The sequence below is a fragment of the Eubalaena glacialis genome, chromosome 3 (assembly GCF_028564815.1).
Source record: "Eubalaena glacialis isolate mEubGla1 chromosome 3, mEubGla1.1.hap2.+ XY, whole genome shotgun sequence".
NCBI classification, from domain to species: Eukaryota; Metazoa; Chordata; class Mammalia; order Artiodactyla; family Balaenidae; genus Eubalaena; species Eubalaena glacialis.
Genome location: NC_083718.1, coordinates 185,945,361 through 185,968,769, shown reverse-complemented (window position 1 = coordinate 185,968,769; position 23,409 = coordinate 185,945,361). Strand labels below are relative to the sequence as shown.

Here is a 23,409-nt window from a genome sequence, read left to right as displayed (position 1 = left end):
CGATATGCAGCTGCAAGATGGTAGTGCAAGTTTCCAAGAAAAATTAACTGAAAATGCACGCAAAAAGGGGTAGACAAATGGCCCTTAAACATATGAAAAGATGCTCATCTTTACTTTAAGAAAGAGAAATGAAAATTAGAACTATATTGGGGGACTTCCCTGGTGGCACAGTGGTTAAGAATCTGCCTGCCAATGCAGGGGACACGGGTTCGACCCCTCGTCCGGGAAGATCCCACATGCCATGGAGCAACTAAGCCCGTGCGCCACAACTACTGAGCCTGCACTCTAGAGCCCACGAGCCACAACTACTGAGCCCACGTGCCACAACTACTGAAGCCCATGAGTCTAGAGCCCGTGCTCCGCAAGAAGAGAAGCCACCGAAATGAGAAGCCCGCACACGGCAACCAAGAGTAGCCCCCGCTCGCCGCAGCTACAGAAAGCTGGCGCGCAGCAACGAAGACCCAATGCAGCCATAAATAAATAAATAAATAAATTTTTAAAAATAAATAAATAAAATAAAGGCCTTTCTATCACTTAAAAAAATGTATGGAATCTAAAAGATTAAAAAAAAAAACAAAACATCAAGATACCATTTCTCACCTATTAAACGGGCAGAACTTCTCGACAATGTCCTATTGGCAGCTCCTAGTGGCCACCTGCACTTCTTGGCTCATGGCCCCTTCCTCCATCTTCAGAGCACATCACTGCAATCTCTGCTTCTACGTTCTCCTGTTCTGTGGTCAAATCCCACTCTGATGCCTCCTTATAAGGACCATCTCAAGATGTTTAGTGTAAGCACATCTGCAAAGTCTCTTTTGCCACATAAGGAATTAGGACCTAGGTATCTTTGGGGGCCATTATTCAGCCTCCCACACCCACAACTGTCCATTCTAGAGTCAAAATCAGGGTACAGGGATTGGAAGATGTAATGGAGGCTGCTAATTTTCTACCTTGAGCCGCTTGCCCTACTTTTACCTGGGCACTGTGGTGTACTCAAAAAATGGGTTGTGGGACTTCCCTGGTGGCACAGTGGTTAAGAATCCGCCTGCCAACGCAGGGGACATGTGTTCAAGCCTTGATCCGGGAAGATCCCACATGCCGCAGAGCAACTAAGCCCGTGCGCCACAACTACTGAGCCTGCACTCTAGAGCCTGTGAGCCACAATTACTGAAGCCCGCGTGCCTAGAGCCCGTGCTCCGCAACAAGTGAAGCCACCGCAATGAGAAGCCCGCGCACCTCAACGAAGAGTAGCCCCCGCTCGCTGCAACTAGAGAAAGCCTGTGCGCAGCAACGAAGACCCAATGCAGCCAAAAATTTAAATAATTAATTAACTAATTAATTAATTTAAAAATGGGTTGTTATACAGCAGATAAAATGCATGACCTGGAAATAGGTCTACAGATATACCCGCACAAATCAATATTGAAAACATAAATGTTGCATGAAAAAGGCATGTTGCAGAAGGATGGATCAAATATATTATAAACCTGAATTTTAAAAACACAAGATCAAAGTTTTTTGTGTTTGGAGGACCCACCTCAGCTTTACTGGAGAGGAAGCAAATGCAGGTTTCAACTGTATAAAAACAGACCTAAAGCATATTTGGAGAAATGTTGACATCTCTTAAATTCAGGTGTCAGATGCACCTTCATTTGTTACAATTTTCTGTGGAGTTAGAAGTATTTCGTGATTTTTTTTAGTACTACTGTTGTTAATTTGTTTCCGCTTTATTGATGTATAATTGACAAATAAAATTGTAAGATATCTAAAGTGTATGTTGCATTAATTTGAAATACATATACATTGCTAAAGGATTCCTCCCATCCAGTTAATTAACAAATCTATCAACTTACATATTTATATTTTCTTGCATGTGTGAGAACATTTAAGTTCTACTCTCTTAGCAAATTTCCATTATACAATACAGTGTTATCAACTATAGTCACCATGTTATACCTTATTTTTTTTACAGCTGAAAGTTTATAACCTTTTACCAAACTCTCCCTATTTCCCCCACCTCCCAGCCCTGGCAACCACTTTTCTACTCTCTGTTTCTATGAGTTTGACTTTATTTTTTTAAGATTCCACATATAAATGATACCATGCAGTATGTATTATATCTGTCTGTCTCTGACTGGCTTATGTCACTTATCATAATGCCTTCAAGTTTCACCCATGCTGTTGCAAATGGGAAGATTTCACTCTTCTTTATGTCTGAGTAGTATTCCACTATCTCTCTCTCTCTCTCTCTCTCTCTCTCTCTCTCTCTCTCTCTCTCTCTCTATCTATCTATATTCCATTATATATATATATATAAAACACATCCTTTTTATCCATTCATCTGTTGGTGGACACTTAGGTTGTTTCCATGTCTTGGCTATTGTAATAATGCTGCGATGAACATAACGGTGTATATATCTTTTCAAATGAGTGATTTAGTCTTCCTCAGATAAATACCCAGAAGTGGAATTGCTGGGTCATGTGGTAGTTTTCATTTTCATTTTTTGATTTAATTTTGGCCTCTCCTCCTACCTCTTTGGAGCAGGTCCTCAGAGCTATCTGAGGAGCTATTTCCCAGGCTGCAGTCCTCAGTAAGGTCCCTGAATAACGCTGAAAACCACAACTCTTTTTGTTTTTTGGTTTTGGGGATTTTTTTGGCCATGCCGTATGTGGGATCTCAGTTCCCCTGAAAATCGCAACCCTCGATTGTGCATTTTTCATTCTGTTGACAAGGGGCAGATACTGACCAGCTGGTAGATTTGGGGGTGGGAAGATAAGGCTCCTGCTCTCTCAGTGAAACCCTTGGGAGGTCATGGGCTGAGAGTGAGTCAGGGATGGGGGGCGTGAAGGTGAGAGGAGAAAGTTTAAAAGGGGCATACTGGGGGTGGGACAGCCAGAGAAATGTCCAGAAAAACTGAGGCCCTCCTCCGAGTTTTGTTCAATCGTCTGACATTTCCAGCAGTTCAGCCGCCCCAGAGCAGATGCTGAAAAGGCAGAGGGTGGGGTCTTCCCAGCTGAGGACGTTGGAGGGAACTTGGGGCAGGCAGGAGGAGGAGGTTGGAGGAACGGGCTCCATCAACGCCAGTCTTTGGGGTGGAGGGATCACCATGCTCCCCCTTCCCTCCTTTCCTTCTGCTACCTAGGACTTGGGGTCCTTCCTCTAACCGGAAGTCAGCTACCGCCCCCTCCCCATTTCCCACCCCAACCTCATCTATTGTTTTTCTTTTTCTTTTTAAAATGTTTATTGAAGTATAGTTGATTTTCCATGTTGTTTAATTTCTGCTGTACATCAAAGCGACTCAGTTATACATATATATATTCTTGTTCATCTTCTTTTCCATTATGGTTTATCACGGGATATTGGATATAGTTCCCTGCGCTGTACAGTAGGACCTTGTTTACTTCCCCTCTCCTGCGTCTTCATCCTCTCCCTCTGCGCTGCCTCCTCCCCAGCAAAGTTTGAACCCCTTTAACACTCTCCTGATGCCGAAGAAAGAAAAAGTCCTCCTCTAACCTCACACGCCTTCCGGCCGGTCTCCCTGGAACCTTCACTCTCCACCCCACTCACTCCCTCATCAACTCCCCACAGTGGGGCTTCTATCACTTCCACTCCCTGAAAACGCCTCTGGTCAAGGTCACTGATTTCCGTCCCGTGACATCCACTGGCCCTTACAGTCCCCACCTTAATTGACCTCGGGTGGACCTTTAACACAACTGACTGCTCCCTTCTGCCCTTGATTTCTCGGTGGTCCCCACTCCTGGTCTTCCTTCTGCCTCCCTGGCCTCTTCCTAATGACCTTCACATGCTTCTCCTGCTGCATCACCTCCCCTCAATGCCACCACCCACTAAGGATTTCCTTAGAATTTTTTCTCTCCTCGACTTTGACCCTTTCCCAGGCCTTGCCCCCCATCCAGGCCACTGTACTTCTCTCTGCTTTAATTCTCAGGCTCCTAATTAGCTTCCCCAAACCTCCTTGCTTTCCAACAATAGCCACACTTTAACCAGAGTGGTTGTCCAACAGTGTTTCTCAACCCAGCTGGCATCACACTCACCTGGAGGGCTTGTTAAAACCCAGCTGCTGGGCCCTACTCTCAGTTTCAGATTCAGTGGGTCTTGGAGTAGGACCCAAGAACCTGCATCTCTAACATGTACCCAGGTGACACTGATCTGCTGGTCCCAGGACCACTGTGTTAAAAAGCTAATCTGATCATGTATTCATTTTTAAAGCTCTTCACTGCCTCCCCACTGTCCTCAGGGTAAATCCAAGCTCTTAGCTGGCACTGATGGCCATCTGGTTACTTGCCCTCTCAGCACTGTGCCTCCCTGCCCGGAATACCCTCACCATCCAGCTCCTGTTCTGTCCAGATGTCATCTTCTGCTATCAGCGCTCATCACTGACACCTGGCTCCCCATCACACTGAGCACGCCTTGAAGATGAAATATTACAGTTACCCCTCTATCCCTAGAGGCCGGCACAGGGTTGAACACAGTGTTCAATAAATTTTTGTTGAATGAATGAAGATAATTATTTCAAGCTTTTAAATTTTTATTTTATTTTATTCTATTTTATTTTATTTAACTCCAAGAGAAATTTTTACTTGTAATGCCACCTGTAAAACAGACTTTTTCTAGCTGGATCAGCCTCACCTCACTATCCCTGTTAAGTCTCGCCTCCGTTCTGCCCCCTGGCGGTAGTCTCGGTCCCAGCACAAGATGAATGAACTATTTGAGGTATTTCCGGAAACCGGAGCGTATAGACTGAGATTTTCATTTGCATATCCAGAATGCATTGCACCCAGGACAAATATTCGACTTAAAAATGACTAGAGTCTCCTTCTTTCTTTAACTATTTTTTCCCAGAAGTGAGAATTCTTTCATAGAATTGTCTGGGAAAAAAGCAGATGTGAATAACTCTTTCAGTTAAATAATCACCGTTACTGTGTTGGGGGTAGCAGTTACCCGAGGAATGCGTGCCGCCTAAGGAGAAACATACTCTGGTTTCTCTTCAGATCGTATAAATCTTTCGCCTTTTACTAAAGATTTCCGTGGAGAGGAACAATTCTGAGTTTTTATCCAATTTTTTGAGGTCTTGCATTAGCAAGGCCAATGATGATGTTTAAAAATAGAATTTCAGTTTTGGTTTCATTAGTTGGGTAGTTTCACGTTTGTTACATTTCGTGCACTGTCTTTTTTTTCTATGCCGTAGTTGGTTGTTATTTTTTAAACAAGTACTAGTCTCAGAACATTGGTTTTAGTATACGTCTGAAAATAAATAGGGTAAGAGAGGTGTCCAAGTTCTGAAAGTGGAGTAGTTGCTTTGTTGAAGTCAAAGGACTGTTTCTGTTTGCGTTCCTTAGTTGCTTATGAGTGTTTAGTGCTCCTAGCGGGAGAAAGAGTTTCTTTGAAGTTGTGGTGTTAAGGCGAATCGACGCCCCGGAATTCAATAATGGCCGTCAGCGGGGTTAGTTGCCCCACGTTACATAGAATTTTAGTGTCGCGACCAAGAACCTAAGCCGCTGTACCCCGCATTAAAAGGGAGATTCTTAGCCGCTGGACAGCGAAAAAAATCTTTTAAAAATTTTGTTCAGAAATAAGTGTAAGCGCGGATTCGTTTTTGTTCCTACACCGTGTTTGTAAGTGTTGCTGTTCTATTCTCATGAGATAATTTAGCTCTGGAACAGACACTTTCTCATTTGCTAAAAATACCACTCAAGAAGGACGTTTGCTCACGGTTGTAACGGATTGGATGAAACTCTAGCGGAAATGACCATTTCAACCGACCAGAGTGGCCAGAACTCAGCTTTCTGAGCACGCGTAGCTGCGAAGTAGGCTGGGAAATGTAGTATTTTCTCTAGGCAGCCGTGACTTTTGCGTAGATCGTAAGAGGGAGAAACTGAATACGGCGGGAAGGAAACTAGCAGTGTCTGCCCTAGTAAAGAAGGGAGGGAATCCATTCGCACGTTTCTTTCTTACAAGTTCCTTCCTTGGGTTTCGTTTTCTTGCCTCCCAGGCTGCTCCCTGTGGCCAGCTGTCCCATCCGTGTACAAGGAACTTCTCGGAGGCTGTAACGCGGCTGTGGGACCACCTCTTCCCAGGCCCTTTTGATGTTCTCTTGTGTAGAGAACCAGAACCCCAGGCTCCAGCAGTTGTCCACCGTCTACCCCTGCCCACTGGGGCGGCTAGCGTTCTTGTCCCCCTAGAAACGGTGCTTTCTTCACGACGAGACCTGGTCACTGAGAACGAAATACTGGTGACAGTGCTTTCTTGCACTCTGAAGGCTGAGTGTGTATCTAAAGTAGGGGTTTTAACTTGTTTGTTGTTCACTTTCGGCAAAAGCAGCAATCCAGAGTAACGAGCACGCCGAGCAGCCAGAGAACTAGATATTATGTGCTTCCGGGTGAAAGAGCACGCTGCTTCCGTGAAGTAGTCTGGCCGGGGAAAATCGAACTTGAATCTGCTTAAGACTAGATCTGACCACTAGTTGACAGAACAGCAGAGCACAGTCGAGCTTGTCTGCATTTCTGCGGGGATGGATGCACTTAGCAAGTCCTGGCTGCGAGGAGCTTTTCAGGGCAAACCACCAGATTTCTTCAACAAATAAATTACTGGAAGAAATGAGAGAGGGAGATAAAAAGGGAATCTATATATTGAAAGAGAGTTAAAAGAACCCATCTCACCAAGCAGAACTTACTGGGATCCTGGTTTAAACAGACACTATTTTCAGAACTTCTTACATTTATAAGATGTCTTCTTTTTTCAATCTGACCAGATATTTGATGATATTAAGGAATTACTGAAGGGTTTGGGGTATGATTATCATATTGTGGTAATGTTTTTTGTTTTAACCTCCTTATACTTAAAAGTACCTACAGGCATATCTACAATATAAACTTTTTTGGGGGGGGCACACCACACAGCTTGTGGGATCTTGGTTCCCTGACCAGGGATGGAACCCACGCTTTCAGCAGTGAGAGCGTGGAGTCCTAACCACTGGACTGCCAGGGAATTCCCCGGAAATATCTACAGATGAAATGCTATTATATCTTGGATTTGCTTCAAAATAATGAGTGCAAAAAAAAGCCCCACCCCCAAATAAAAAAACAAAGACAAAAATAAAATTTTGTTTATGTGATGGTTGTTGGACTCGGTAACCAGCACACGGAGGTTCTTTATACTATTAGGTCTACTTTTGTGTATGTTAAACATGGTTCATAATTTAAAAGTTTTGAATATATATATTTATTTATTTATTTATTTATTTTAATTTTTTGGCCTCACCACTCGGCTTGTGAGATCCTAATTCCCCGACCAGGGATCGAACCCAGGCCCCCTACAGTGGAAGCATGGAGTCCTAACCACTGGACCGCCAGGGAATTCCCTGAATACATTTTAAAAACAACTTTGCGGTTGGTAACATATGCACTTCTTCATTAATAGATCAAATATTGGTATCTAGTCACGACGAACGTGAGCAATATTTCAAGATGCCTGCCACCACTGGGCGTGTCATGACTGCATCTGTAATTTCTATTTGTGACAATGATGCAAATGCCAAAGTTAATCATGGAAGGAAATGCTGAATTTCAGTTGGAGGTTAACGAAAATAAAGATTTTTTCCAATCCAATTTCGCAGACCCCCTGAATTCTGTTCAGGGACCCAAGGTTTAGAAGTCCTGATCTGCATTCCCTTGCCTCCAGGCACATAATACAAACAATTCCCCCTTGCATGGGGAGAAGGTTTTGAATTTATCAAAGCACCTTCACACAGAGTCATTTATTTCATGGGAATTCCTAACCATCTTTCTGAAGTTGGAAGGTGTTACTAGACCCATTTTACAGGTGGGAACCTAGAGTGTAACACTTAACCCACTTGTTTGAGGTTACACAATGATAATGACAGAGCTGGAGACAGAACCCAGGTCCCCTAACTCCCAGCCCACTCCCCACTCTTTCGCATCCAGCTCCCAGCTCCAGAAATGCTGCTTAGTTAACTTTTCTTGAAGTTTTCTTTTGAGAGAAGCCACAGCCTTTCTCCTGAGCTCACCTGTCCTGCGTTTGGTCATCTCTCAGGACCCCCTTGAACAGTCACATTGATTCCTGTGGTGCTCGCGGGCAACCAGGAGCTCTGATTTCCAGCACTCTCCTTCACATACTAGCAGAGGTGATAATTAACCTGCCACTGGGAGAGTGTCAGTCCTGCAAGGTGGTCAGTGACCTCTGGCAAGTCTCTTTCACTGTGTCTCAGTTTCTACTTTTGTAAAACAGGATGATTAACTGTCCTCCTTGGTCTTGGAGGAAGCTGTAAAGATTGGCTAAAATTATGACAGTAACTAGGGGAGAGTAAGTGATTAATCCTCGGGAGAAATTATTACCTATAATGTTATCATTGCCATGAGTTAGGGCCAGAGCCCACCTACCCCTTGCCTTTACAGGTCAATGAGGTGGAACCATAAATCCCAACTCTCTAAGCTTATTACCTACTTTTTTTCCCTTCCTGGATTCTATGCTCCAGACAAACTGAAGTATTACTGTCCATTGCCTCTTTAAACTTCCCCGTTTCTGTATGTCTACTCGTGTTCTGCCCACTGCCTGGACGGTCCTCTCCCACACCTTAACCTAGGGAACACTCATCATCCTCCAGGAAGCCATCCCTGACCCTCCAGTGGAGGTTAGATGTGCCAGCCCCATACTCCACAGCCCCGATCGCAGTATAATTGTCCATTTTCTTATCTGTCTGTCTCCCCTTTAGACTGTGCATTCCTCCAGCTCAGGGTCTGTATCTGACCTCTTTCCAGTCAACAAGGTTACTAAGGGGATTTGGTCAAATACAGGGACTGAGAACCCCACATCAGATAAATGGGTTTGGAAATAAGTACAGTCCACCTAAAGTCCTGCCCAGAGAGACTTCTGGATGAAAAAACAACAACATTCCTGATCAGAAGAGATTGGTGCAGGACTACCCTGGTGATGCAGTGGTTAAGAATCCGCCTGCCAATGCAGGGGACACGGGTTCGAGCCCTGGTCCGGGAAGATCCCACATGCCGCGGAGCAACTAAGCCCATGCGCCACAACTACTGAGCCTGCGCTCTAGAGCCTGCAAGCCACAACTACTGAGACTGCATGCCACAACTACTGAAGCCCGCGCACCTAGAGCCCGTGCTCCGCAACAAGAGAAGCCACCGCAATGAGAGGCCCGCACACCGCAATGAAGACCCAACGCAGCCCAAAAATAAATAAATAAAATTTAAAAAAAAAAAGAAAAAGAAGAGACTGGTGCAGCTCTGGGCAAATAGGCGAGTGGCTATTTCCAAAATGTGTCCACCGTGACTTGGGCAAGTAGTGGGAGCCTCTAGTTTTGGAGCTAGCAGACCTGGGACACATCCCAGACTCCACAAATTGTGTGACTTTCGCCTAGTGCCTTATCACCTCGGAGCCTCACTTTCCTCATCTGTAAAATGGGAATAAAGCTTGCCCTACAGGGTATACTGGAGAGCTGTGCTTTGCTGCCAAGCATCTACTTCCCCTCCTTCCTGACAAGAGTACCCCAAATTTCCTTTGGGGAACCACTCCTCTCCTATTATTCTCTGTTCAATGGTTTGAGATTGACCCAATGCCTAGCTCTGAGGTGGCCTGAATGGTCTAACCTAATTAATATATCCCTTGCACCCTGGTCACCGTGATTGGCTCAGGGATGGGCTGTCCAATCAGAGGTGAACCTCGGCACTTTGGGTAGGAATGCTGGGACTCAGACTCTGATGTCCTGGTTAGGAGGGCAAAAGGCTTATGATAACTGTGGCCATTTTGTTTCCACAAGGGTAGCCAATCTGAGGATGGAAGCCAATCTATAGGAAGCAGAGCTAAGAGATGGATCCTACTGAAATTATTTGAGTCCTGGATCAGGCCATTCCTGAAGCTCTTCCTGGACTATACTGTTATGGAACCAGTACTTTTCCTTTTGTTTAAGCCAGTTATAATTAAGTTTTCTGTCACTTGCAACCCCCTTTGTTTTAACTGAAACACAAGGATTGAATGACATAATGCATACAGACACAATTCAACATCTTTAAACATCTACCCTGTGCCAGGCATTGTAGTCTCTGGCCATCCAGAGTCAAAGACAGGTATAGCCACTGCCTTCACAGAACCTGAGCTAGTGGGGAAGTGCCAAGAACACAGACGATGTTCATCAATCGTAACCATTCCCCCTTTGTCACCCAAGGGCTGGACGGATGCATGGCCTGCTAGAAGATTCGCAATGAACTTTTTTTTTTTTTTTTTTTTGGCCTCGCTGCGCGGCATGCAGGATGTGAAATGTGGGATCTTAGTTCCCTGACCAGGGATCAAACCCATGCCCCCTGCAGTGGAAGCGCAGAGTCTTAACCACTGGACCGCCAGGGAAATCCCAAAGATTCACAATGAACATTTACTGAGTCAAATGATTTATTTGAAGCTTCCATCAGCCAAAGTCCAGAGGAGAGGCTCCCAGGAAGCACGATTTTGAGACTAGGTAGCTTGTTCATGGCGAGGCTGTTTGCTCAGCTCAGCTGAGATGGGCCTCCTTTCTGCAAGGGAACAAGTGCCCCTCAGCAAGTGAGGTGATCCACCCAATCACCAGACCCCTAAGCAGATGGCCAGAGGTCAGACCACTGCTGCTTCTTGGGGGTGGGGTGGGGGGCTGAAAACAAGACCCCAAAGTCTTATCTTCTTCTTAAGGGGTTTTTTAAAGGTCAGGAATCCTGTTAAGAATCTGAGGAAAGCTACAGAAACTCTCCTCATGGAAAAAAAAGTACATACATTTTGCAATTCCAGGGGTTCATAAGTCACTTGAAGCCAGGTTACGGACCCTTGAGCAAAAAAAACTCTAAGGTTTTTTTAATCTAAGACACTACGAATGTCTGGATTTTTGGCTTATCACCCTTGAAAAGTTCCATTCCTCCACTGGAAGAATATGACTGTCTTAGTCCGTTTGGGCTCCTACAGCAGAATACCACACACTGGGTGGCCTATAAACAACAGAAATCTATTTCTCACAGTTCTGGAGGCTGGAAGTCTGCGAACAGGGTGCCGGCGTGGTCAGATTCTGATGAGAGCCCTCTTCTGGGCTGGAGATAGCTGTCGTCTCTCTGCGTCCTCACACGGCAGGGAGAGGACTAGAGAGCTCCCTGGGGTCTCTTGTATAACGGCACTAATCCCATTCATGAGGGCTCCACCCTCATAATCTATTCACCTCCCAGAGGCCCCACCTTCAAACACCATCACATTGGGGGTTAGGCTTCAACATGTGAATCAGTCCGTAACAACACCCACAGGAGAATCCAACTTCCTCTTGGAAAAACCCTCCAGAGGAGCCACAGACCTCCTGGTTAGTGTCTTAACCCGAAGCAAAACTTGTGTGCAGGTAGTTTATTTAGGAAGAAATCCCAGGGGACAGCAGAGGGAGGCTGGGGGAGGGTAAAATGGAGGGAGGGAAATTGAATCAAGGGTGTCTTCCCAAGTTCTTCACCACTGTGGGCAGTGGGGGGCCTGATCTTCCCGTCTGAGGAGCCGTGTAGAATGTGTCACAGAACTGTCCGCCCAGGGGATGGTGGAGGGAGCACTGGTCCACTGGCTCCATCTCTCATGGGAGAAGGGCTGCCCCTAGCAGTGATATCCTTGGCCTGCTTTGAGGCTACACACATGCTGAGTGCAGAGCAGCTTCCTGAAGGTCAGAGAGAAGGTGAGGTCAGATGCTGCCAGGAACCCGCACCTGGAAAGAGCTGGTGGCTGCAACCACGGCAGGAGTGAAAGGTGGCCTGAGAGGACATGAGATGGGGCACGAGAGGCCAAGGTGCCCGTAGGTTTTCAGGGAGTTAATACATTTCCAAACCAACTTTTCAGCTGTTGGGAAGTGCTGGGTAGTATGCAATTCCATACCAGGTGTCTACCCCTGAAAAGCAACTTGACCAAGCCTCTTTGTGCATCCAGCCCAAGAAGAAAGCTCCAGTGCATTACTGGACCGTGAGAGGCAGACCCACTGGAGTTAGTGCATGGCCTGCTCCCAAATGAGGCTGAACTGGAGGCACTGCAGAGGCTCACGGCAGACGCCCAGCCACTTTCAGAGTGGGCTGATGTCATCCCAGAGGGCAGGAGCAAATGCATTACCCACCCCATCCTGCGGGACCCATCAGAGAAGTGTGTGGGGAGAGAGCATGGGGAGAAACAGAGTGTAGGGGCTGAGAGAGAGGCTGGGCTGACAGCGAGCCCCAGTTTGCATCCCAGCCTGGGCTGCTCGGCCTTGAGCACGTTTCCTCATCTCTCAAATTGGAATCTTAACCCTTAGCGACCTCCTCCCTGCATGAGGCCATGTTGATGTAAAATACCTAACACACGTGCTCGCTTCAATGACCTATAATTTGCAAGTATTCGTCTACTGAAATTCTAGTCGTTGGCTCGGTATTCTCCAGGCACAGGTACGTGGGTTTGTGTTTACATGTACGGGAGCCCACACCATGCCTGGTTCCAAGTTAACAGGGTGAGTGGGAGCCATGAAGCGCCGCTCCTGTGGTCAAGTAACTTCCAGTTGAATGCAATGACTAGAGGGCATGTCACGCCATACACCACAGCCCACCTCACCCCCTGCCAGCCAAGGGCCCCTGGCCAGAAGGGTGAGGCACCCTCAGAGCAGGGGTGGAAGGCGCACAGGACTGGAGCGACAGCAAACCAGAGCAACTTGTAGAAGAGCCTGAAACCCTTGTGTACTTTCTCTCCCAGCCACCTGCGGGGGCCGGACACTCGGCAACTTGGCAAGCAAACCTGGCTTCCTGCTGAGTCAGGCTGCCCATCTGGGAAGCCAGGGAAACCACCAAGACACTAAGGTGATGGTGCACACTCAGCCTGGCCCCTCTTTGCTCCATTCTCCCCACAAAGGAAGGACTCAGACCTTAGCTTCGAGAACAATCTGCAGGAGGTCCACTCAGGGTTTTTCCTGCCCCCAGTCCTATGGGCAGCAAAACCGGGGCAGGCAACTCTCTTTAGGGCAGGCAGGGGGAGAGGCACTGCAGCAGGAAGGGGCCAGGGTAATGCTCCTCGAGCAGCCCACTCAGCTGGGACATGCAGCAATCCCCCAGGTGGGCAGCACGGGGGCCACCTCCACAGCCTCTGAGTGGGCTCCTCTGAAGAGGAGAGGACATGGGAAAAGAATATTGTCACCACGGTGGGGTCTTTGCTTCGGACTCTACCCAAAAGCCTGGTGACCGAGGAAGGTCCGATGTCTCCAGAGGTCTCAACCACACGCAAACCGGTCGTGGAGGTTTGAAAGAGATTTATTTAAAAACAGAACACACAAAAAAGCTTTGGTATTCCAAAACCCAACAATCATCATCACTAGAAAGTTAAACACCTCCCCTAAAGCCCAGAGGTACAAAACCACAGATCTCCATAGGCTCATGATAAGAAAGACGCAATGTGCAAACCCGAGGGTGACGGAGACCCACCCCCTCCACGGAGGCGGCATGCGGGCCTCCAAACCTCCCGAGGTGGTGCATATTGGAAATCACTGCCAAGATTCACTACCGAGAGTGGATGCAAAAGCCATCCAGCAAAATCTCAACAATAAATTAAAAATTCATTCAAGAAAGAACACATTAAATTAGGAAAAGAACACATTTTTTCCTAGACAAGTCTTTTCAAAAGAGGGTCTATTTCCTGGGACAGAAGAAAGGGGGAAAGTGGAAAGAGTGAGTTCAATTTCAAGTATTTTCCGTATAGGTTCATTTTATTGAGTCGAAAGCTTACAAAAAGTCCACCAGCCCCTCCCCTCCCGCTCCCCGATGCAAACTCCTGAACATCCACACGCACTTCCGAGTCACTGGTGTCCCCCAACAAGGCACAAAAGGCTGGGTGCTTTCCAAGGATCCCTTGTTCGCAGCAGCAGGACTTTCAGTGCTGGGTGTCTTGTGCAAGTGGTGACTGAAAGCAGGACTGATGCCACTCAGACACTGGGATCTTCCTGTTCAATCAACAAGACAGGTCGTTACTGCTCACGCCAACCCCGGTAGACAGCTACAGCAATCTCAAGGGAAGCAGGCGATGGAGACACCCTGCTGGCACCCCACCCAGGCTCCGAGCCCGCCTTGCTGACAGCGCTTGGCCCAGGGACGGGCTAGAGCTGCCACAGACTCGGGGGCCCAGGTGCCTCCTTAGGCGGGTGCGGCGAGTTCACGGGCTCTGCTCTGGCCAGGCCCGGCTGGAGGGGCGGGCAGACGACACTGGGCAGGACCTGCGAAGGCAGCTTGGCCTGTACCCCTGATCATCTGGGAACCACGGGTGAATGGGGATACGCCAGATTAAGAGCAGAGAAGCCCACCACCTAGCAGGGAGAAGCGGCTCGCCCGCCTGCTTAGCAGAGGCTGCCAGATCCATGCGATGCAAATGCAGCCCCTGCCCTGTGACGGCCACCCGGGAAGGCGGCCTGCACATTTCCCTTTGATCTGACTTTCCGGGTTCTTCACGCTTGAGGAGCTCAGACCTGCCTCTGGCCCTTCTCCCACTCCTTCAGGTCAAGTGCTACTTCCTTCTCCAAACCAGAAGCCACAGAGCCCATTTCTCCTGAGTCCTGGCTCTTTAAAGAGTGGGAGCACAGAGCTGGAGCTTAACGTACCCTCCACCCCACTACACTAGACTCGGGACAGAACGCAAGGCCAGGGTCCCGGGCTCTGGAGGCGCAGTGGCTTTATACCTTACTCCTGAAGAGGGGCTTGGCGCCAGGCCCACAGTACTCGTTGTAGATGAGCTTGAATAGGAAGAGGTGGAAGAGGGTGATGAGGGAGGCCACGCTGAACCAGAAGAGGAAGGGCAGCCCGGGGTCCTGCTGGGCCATGTGCTCGTCGTGGGCCAGGATGGCCTTGAGGTGCAGCGTGTGCCGCAGGTCCTGCAGGTGCGTGAGGTCGGTGGAGATGTAGAGCAGCGGTGTGATGGGCTGCGTCACCATGACCGAGAAGGTGTGGCCCTGGGGCGCCGAGGTCAGCTCCACAGGCTCGTCCAGGCAGCCCGCTTCGCAGGCATAGATCTTGACGAGCTGGCCGCGGGACTCCACAGACACGTGCAGGTACGGCTTGCCCTCGGGGTCCGCGAGCACGGCCAGGTTGATGTGGTCATTCTTGTAGCGGATGCCATGCAGGGCGTAGCTGTTGTGCAGCACGTCGGGGTCGGCCTGGAACTGGAGGTGGTTCTCGGTGAACTGCAGGCCGCCGAAGCTGAGCACCATGCCCTGCAGGATGCCCGGGGCGCCCGCCCGCACCAGCCCCTTGCAGCCGCGCTTCTGCAGGGTCAGCCTCCACAGGTCCCAGAGCTGCAGGATCTGCTGGATGGAGGACAGGCGGCCCGGCCAGAGGTTCCCGGCGTGCATGGTGGCGTGGCCGCTGAAGCAGTGATCTTCGTAGTTGAGTGTCGACTCCATCTGGTCCCGCTCCCTGTGGCTCAGGTCGGGGCTGAGCAACGGTGCTGGGGAGCAGGAGAGCATGTAGTACAGCGTCAGGTTCACGGTCAGGCCTGATGGAGTGTGGGCATCGGTGATCTTCTTCATTTCCACACCTGTAACACCACAGAGGTTGTACATTAAGGAGGAACGGCATGACCAAGAGGCTGAGGTTATGAAACAAAGCCCAAGAGCAGCAGAGACACGAAGCTTTTGTCCTTAGGGATGAAAACAGCAGCTCCAGTCTCCCACGAGTACGGGAGAACGGCATCCTGCCTGGCTTCCTCACGTGACCACCTTGAGCCCTCTGGGCCTGAAACTGAAAATCCTGCCAGTGGGGCTCCTGCCAGAGCCCAGAAGAACACAGATTTAGTCAAGCCTAGGGCGCCAAGTAAAAAAGCCAGTTCCCCGACTCCAAGAACTGTCATCAACGCCCTGGCCAGTCGTGGGCTGCTTCTCTCTCACCGGGCCTGCAGCTTTAAACAACATTTGAGCACAGGATTGCCCAGATTTGTATGAGCTCTCGACTCAGCTCACCGCCCACGTGGTGTCTCAAGCTGGATGTCTGACAGGCATTTGGAAACTGACAAGGTTTGAATCCTTGCAGCCCCATGCTAATCCTTCCCTAAATCATCTCCAGACACCCGCTGGAGCCCTCCCCGCAAATCCAGGAGTCACCCTCAAGTTCTCACTCCCCACAGCCAGTCCACAGAACGCCCCGGTGGCTCCAGCTGCAAAAGTATCCGACTCATCCACCTCTGCTTCCACGGTCACAGCTCTGGTCCCAGCCACCGTCCTCTCACCTGGGCTCCGGCCAAAACCTCTTATCTGGTCTCCCCACTCTACCTCCCCCTCTCCCCCACACTGTCTACACTCTGACACAGCGGCACCGGGACCTTTAAAAATGTGCACCGGGTAGTGCCTCCACCCTGCCTCCCACCTCACTTAGAATAAAATTCACTGTCCTCACCAAGGCCCCAAGGCCCTTTACTCTCTCTCTGGCCACTGCCACCCTCCCCTTGCTCACTACCTGCCAGCCACAGTGGCCACTCAACCAAGCCCGCCCCTGCCTCAGGGCCTCTGCCCTGCTGGCTCCCTCCAGACCACCACACAGCGCTTCTTCTAGCTGTGTAGGCCTCAGCTTCTGCGATTCCTGCTCAGAGAGGCCTCCCTGACACTCTTAGCCCCACCCACTGCAGTCACTCACCCCCAAGCACATATTCTTATCTTTTCTCCTTAAAACGCTTGTGCCTAAAAAGCTATCTCGCTTTTTTTATCCAAATTTTCGCTTTCTAATGTCTGTCTTCCGCCCGCCCAGAATTTAAGGACCATGAGAACAGGGACTTTGTTCTGTTTGCTTCCGTATGCCCCATGTGAAGAACACTTTCTGGCAGAAGCATTCGATAAATACTTGACTAAATTAAAGACTCTTTGAGCAACTAAGTTTAGGATTTAGACAACTAGAACCCTGGAAACCAAAATCTCTTAATCTCTCTCTCCTCTACACTAGGATTTCCTTTTCTTAAGCAGTCAACGGGGCGAAGGAGTTTTCATTTGACAGGAGCATCCCACCTGCTGAAGAGATTCCACTACCCCCACCCCCCATGAAAAAGCTGCAGCCACAACAGCGAGGCCACAGCTCAGGCTACCGGGAGTCATGTCAAGAAGCCCATGCCTGTCACCAGCCAGAACTGTGGGGAACTGAGTTAAGAATCCCGGGATCGGGCTTCCCTCGTGGCTCAGTGGTTAAGAATCCGCCTGCCAATGCAAGGGACACGGGTTCGAGCCCTGGTCCCGGAAGATCCCACATGCCGCGGAGTAACTAAGTCCGTACGCCAGAACTACTGAGCCTACACTCTAGAGTCCGCGAGCCACAACTACTGAGCCCACGTGCCACAACTACTGAAGCCCGCGCGCCTAGAGACCGTGCTCTGCAACAAGAGAAACCCGTGCACCGCAATGAAGAGTAGCCCTCGCTCACCACAACTAGAGAAAGCACGCGTGCAGCAGCGAAGACCCAACGCAGCCAAAAATAAATAAGCACATTTAAAAAAAAAAAAAAAAAAAGAATCCCGAGATCGGCCAGGCCTCTGGCTTATCTTTTACCAATTGACCTCCCAAACCACGCTGCTCAAATAAGGCTTCAGCCACAAGAACGAGTAACAATAAGACCTGCCCTTCACACTCCTCTTTCACGACAATCTCATAAAAGTCCTCTGAGGTAGGTGCTACTGTTATTATTGAACACAAGCCCAGAGAGAGTAGGGTTCAAGGTCACACAGCTACTAAGTGGTGGAGCAAGAGTCAGCCCCAGATCAAACGCCAAGCCCAAGTTTGAACCACCCCGGGACCCCGCCCTTCAGTGTCACCTCTGCAGACTTTGCAGGGGCATCTCCAGGGTGGACCGTGCTCACCCTGGTGCAAGGTGTGGACGGTGGACCAAGCACTCGCCAGGCCTCACCTGGGCTGAAGAGCTGGGCCCAGAGGCGCTGGTGGTCCTGAAGCAGCTCTGCCGCCGGCATCTCCAAGAGCTCCAGCATTTCCTTCCGTGCCAAGTCCTGGAGCACCTTGAGCTCCTTGCCTGCTTTGCTTTTGAGCACCTGGGGGTTAAGAGGGCCGGAGACGTGCACCACCCACAGCACAGTCTCGTCCAGCTGCGTCTTGGGAGCCACTTGGAGACGGTTCACTAACTTCTTGGCGGCCACCACCAGCAGGTGCACCAGCCCCGTGGGAAAAGGCGGGGACCGGCCCGAGTAGAGGAGAAATTGATGGTCTCCGACCTTCTCCAGGGTGCTGGTGAAAGCCTTGGGGACCGGGCCGGCAGTGGGCCCGACAGTCTGCAGCGCGGCCACGCGTTCCGTGGGGTTGTTGAGCTGGATGCGCTGCAGATAGACGTGGGGTCGGCCCCGGTGCGCCAGGAAGTCCTCTTGCAGCAGCACGCAGTCTCGGCCGGATCCCGTGACGAGGCCGGAGGCCGAGGCGGGGCCCGGGCCGGCGGCCGCAGGGCCGGGACCCGGAGTCCCGAGCTGCAGGCAGCGCACCCGCCGCAGCAGCCCTTCCCGCAGCAGCAACACTGACTCTCCAGCTTCAGAGAGCGCGCTCAGCGGGCGCAGCTGCACGAAGGGCACGAAGTCCGGCGCCACGGCGGGCTCCCGCTCCCCAGGGGTCACCCACAGCCGGTTGGCGACCACGTCCAGGGCCAGGAAGCCGTTGGCCACCAGGGCCGGCACTCCGGGGCCCAGCGGTACAGCCTCGCCCCGCTCCCGCAGGCCGCGCCACGCGCGGGTGGCTGCCTCCAGACAGGCAGAGGGCTCGGCGGCGCCCGGCTCACCGCGGGGCCAAGGCAGCAGCTGCAGACCGCCCGCCGCCCGCCGCGCCCCGGAGCCCGCGAACCACAGAAGCAGCACCAGGAGGCCGAGCAGGCAGAGTAGGCGGCGGGCCCAGCTGCTCGACAGCAGTCCCGGCAGCCCCTTAAGCCGCTGCTGCAGCCACATCGGGCCGCCAGGCGCGGGCGCGGCGCGGGGGCGGCCGCCGGGCCCGCCGCCCAGCCCACCGGCCCGGCCGCCCGCGCCTCACTCCCGGGCCCGGACCGCGGCGCCCACCCCAGCCCCCGTCACAGGCGCCGCGGCAGCCGCCACAGCCGCTTCCTCCTCCTTCTCGATTGCCTCCGGCCGTCAAACGACGCGGGCCGTCAAGCGCCGCCTACTCTTTTGCGACAGATGGAAAAGGGGAGGGCGGAGGGAGGGGAGAGGGGCGGGCCCGGGAGAAGGAGGCGGGGCCACAGCGAGGAGGGGGCGGGCACCGCCGGGGTTTGGACCACCAGTTCTCGCGCCTGCAAAGTCCAGTCCAGAAGAGGAGAGGGGTCTGCGGAGCACTGGAAGCGGCCAATTCATGGAAAACAAAAACAAAAACGAAAAAACCCACCGCGCTAGCTAAACCGAACACGTGTTGGGCCCCATTCGCTACTAATGGATTCAACAGCCCCAAGATTTTTTAAAAATAATTTTAAAACTTTTTTTCTGTGAAAATGATCCTCACTGCAAAAAAAATAAAAGACTTAGAACTGTACACAACAGTACCCCCCAAAAAAAGAAAGAAAGAAAAAGAAAAGAAAGTAAGCACTGTCAACCAGACTTCCTAGGATATATTTTGTTGACAACTCTTCCAGACCTGTCTGGCTGCATGTACAGCATATGGGACACAAATCAGGCCCAGGACTGTCCATTTCTCTACCACACCAAGTCGTCTTCTTGATGTCAACCGTGAGTCTTAACTTATTAAATAACATAAAACTCCAAAGTCTCATGCTTTGAAAATGCTTTTAAATTGTGTATTATCAATGCAAAAGACAAATTTTGTTTTGTTTCTGGGGAAAAAATTCAATCTGAGCACAGGGGCAGACAATGGGGCGATTGTTTCCACTTTAGTTTCAGGACATTCCAAAGCCAGACAGACAGTGCTTCCCAGTTGTTGAAAATTAAACGGTCATTTGAGGTGGCTTCTTGTGGGCTGTGAGCAGACACATGTGTGTTTGCCAAGTCTTAGGGCCAGCACCCTATAAGAAGGCAGCTGTCCAGGTGATCCTACAGTATGCTTACCTTCTTTTTTTTCTTTTTTAAGATCATTATCAAAACATACACACAAAATTTTTAATTTCCCCAGGATTTCACAAACCCCACAGAATAACTTCATGGATGTGCAGGAATCCATAACCTACAGTTAGAGAGATAGGATCCATCCAAGCCCCTCAGGGAGGGAGAAACACTTGGGAGGCACAGTGAGATGAGAGCAAAGGACTAAACCAGGCTTGATCCCACCTGTGAAATGGGGATGACCAGAGAAACTGCCTCTCAGGTTTCTGAGGAATAAGTAAGTTAAGGCAAAGCAAGCAAGGTGCAAGCAAGGCAAAGCAAGCGAGGTGCATGACATGGGGTAAGTACACAGTAAATGTAAACCCACATAATTATTTTTCGCTATTACGAATGTCTGTGTAATAGACATATACCTTGGCCTACTTCTGAGACTGCTTCTGGGGGAGGAATTCCTGGAAGTCGATTCCTACGTTAAAGAGAAGTTTCATGCTGGTGCTCTTAACTCCCTTACCACTCTCAAAAGCCCCAGGGGAGGGAATCACAGCCCACGATCAGCAACACAGCCACAACAAAACCAGGAGGTCAAGAGTAAGGACACTGGCGTGAGGCTGCCGGGGTTTTGAATCTTGGCCTTGCTGCTTGCTAGCAAGTCAGCTAACTTCCTTGGGCCTTGGTTTCTCCATCCATAAAATGGGGATCATGAGACAGAGTAGGATTACTCTGAGACTTAAGTTAGATAAACAAGTTAAACATTTAGCATACTGCCTGGCTTAAAATAACCATTCATTATTTAATTTATTTTTACTAGGAAACAGGAAACACATGTACATGACACAAAATTCAACCTATACGAAAGGGTGAAGAGCGGCCATTAAGTCTTCCTCTTTCCTGGAGCCCCAGCTAGTCAGTTCCTCTTCCCAGATGCAACCACTGCTTCCTGTTCCTTGGATGCTCTTCCAGAAATTCTATTCACTTACAGATATATAGCCATATAGACAGAGACCTATATTTTTCCCTTCACAGAAATTGTAGCATATTATATACTCTTGCATATTACTTTTTTCATTTAAGGGAACAGCTTGGAAATTCCATTATTATTATTATTATTATTATCATCATCATCAAAGGGGATAGGTGCCGGTGGGACTAGCTGATGGGTGTAAAGGGGGAGGAGGCTGAGAATCGGCTGGCAGCACAGAACGTGGCTGTCCACTGAGGCCATCGCTCTTCCTCGGGTCAAGAAAGGAAATGGTAAAAATGGAGAAAAGCAGAGGATGAAAGGGAGAAAAGCCCCTTGTGGCACCAGACCACTACCCTCCAGTCCAGCTATCCTTTCTGCTTCCCAGAAAAGCAGAGTCCTGTGCCTTTAACTGTGCACAACACGTGCAGCACGTACCCTGAGTAATATCTAGGCAGCAGCCACCCCTGGTTAAAGAGACAAGTCCTCCTTTTGGATGAAGCTTGGACCGAGTTCAAGTTCCAGCAATTTGGTGAAGGGTGGCAGGCAGGCTTCACCAGGGTGAATCCTTTCTCCAGGGGAGGCCAGCAGCCTCCAAGATTGATTCCCCCTCCTGATTTGCAATGACTCTGGGAACTCCACTGCCCAAGGATTTTTTTCCATCCATAGTATGTCACCATTGAGGTTCTCCTTGGGCCCGAGCAAAAGGGAAGTTAGAGCCGGTTTCCAAAGTCGCCTCCCTTACTGTGGTCCCCCATCAGCTGTGTGACTTCGAGGAAGTTGCTTCACATCTCTGAGCCCCGGTTTCCTTATTTCACAAATGGGGGCAATACTGCCTAACTGGCAGGGCTGTGGGGAGCATGGCATAAGCCAGAGCTTTGAAAATTGAGCCAGTCAACACATGCTCCTTCTCTTCCCCTCTGCTTATCCCTCCATTTCCTCCTCAAAGGAGCTGAAATTTCAGTCTGCATCCTCCTGAATTCAAAAACATCCGGTGGATTCTGGCACCATGTCCTGTCCCCAGCTGCATAAACACCCCGCCCTAGGTCCCAGGTCCCAGCTGGGTGGCAGAGGCCCTGGATTGCACTCATGCCTCTTCCCTTTACTTGCCTTTCGAATTTGAGCTTGCTGTTGGGTCCCCCTGGGCCTTACTTCTACCATCTTTACCATGAGTAAATCTCTGTTCAGTGAGATGATTTCCCAGGTTCCCAGGGATTGTACCTATCAACTAAAAAGAACATGTGTTGGCTTTGTTTGGATTGTACAAATAGTATATATTCATTGTAAAATGATAGTAAAAACAATGAAAAATATAAATAAGAAAATAAAAACTACCTGGCAATAACACACACACACACATTCCCACAAGTTGGAAATAATGACTGTAAATATTTGGCTGTCATTTTCTTTTAGCATCATCTCTATGCATTGTATCTGTAAGGATATATTTTTGCTGAGTGGCGTCATACAGTATATACTGCTTTTCCCATGTAACATCATGTCAGTAGTGCATTACCCTGGCTGAAGCAGTCTTCAGAGTACTGCTGATTTCTCTTTTCCCCAGGACCTAGCATGGCCTGCTTTATGTTGTTCATTGATAATCATGACATTCCTCCTCCCTCTGCCCTTTCCCCCTGTGAGTGGGGAACCCCCTGCCCACCCAGGGTTGTACCCACTACCCACTCCTCTGGAGCCTAACCTCCTGGAAAGGATCTCCCTTTGAGGGTCTCTTCCAAGGATGAAAATTGTTGTTGTTGTTTTCCCAGAGATGGCTGCCTCTAGCTGACATCTGCTCCAGGAACCCTTGTTCTAGAAACCCTTGATTTGTTTTTTGAAGACCCACATCTGTGAAGAGACCTTAAACAACTTCTTTCTTCCTTCCTTCCTTCCTTCATCCCTCCTTCCTTCATCCCTCCTTCCCTCCCTCCCTCACTTTCTTCTCTCTCTCTCTTATTCATTCATTCATCCATTCACTCAACAATGCGACCTCAGGAACAAGACCTTCCTTGTCTCAGAGGTTCCCTTTGCCTCCCAGGGACAAAAAGGCAGATTAAGTGAGTCCCTTTTTGCGGGGCGGTGATGCGCTTTCTGCACTTGCAGCAGCCAGGAGGGTCTCGGCAGGCATGTGGATGCCTCTGAACACATTCCTGCCAGGCCTCGCCTGCTCCAGGCTCAGACCCTCACGCCCAAGGCTTTGGACAAGGGCGAATGAAATCTGAATAGCTGAGATTTACTGAGGGCTTATCAAGGGGCTGTTCTAAGGGCACTGCAGGTAACAATGTCATTAACCCGTGCAAGGCCCAACGCATAGATACCATTATAAACCCCACTTTCCAGAGAGGAAACCGAGGCTCACGTTTATTGATACCATCAAGGCTTGGCGCGGGGTCCGGGGTATAGAAAT

The 23,409-nt window shown here is 49.7% G+C and overlaps 1 protein-coding gene and 1 non-coding gene across 2 annotated transcripts; one reads left to right on the top strand and one right to left on the bottom strand.

Annotated features, from left to right (window-relative positions):
* Positions 1 to 4,990: 4,990 nt before the first annotated feature.
* Positions 4,991 to 5,106, top strand: LOC133089333 (U5 spliceosomal RNA). The gene has a single exon (XR_009700696.1). It is a non-coding gene; the product is annotated as a U5 spliceosomal RNA (small nuclear RNA).
* An 8,180-nt stretch (positions 5,107 to 13,286) lies between these two features.
* On the bottom strand, positions 13,287 to 18,988 carry KIAA2013 (KIAA2013 ortholog). Its single transcript, XM_061187090.1, has 3 exons — positions 17,917 to 18,988; positions 14,718 to 15,571; positions 13,287 to 13,988 (listed from the first exon to the last, which is right to left on the bottom strand). Exons 1-3 carry the CDS (start codon positions 18,947 to 18,949, stop codon positions 13,971 to 13,973), a joined length of 1,905 nt encoding a protein of 634 aa, XP_061043073.1. The 5' UTR covers positions 18,950 to 18,988; the 3' UTR covers positions 13,287 to 13,970.
* Between the last annotated feature and the right edge of the window lie 4,421 nt (positions 18,989 to 23,409).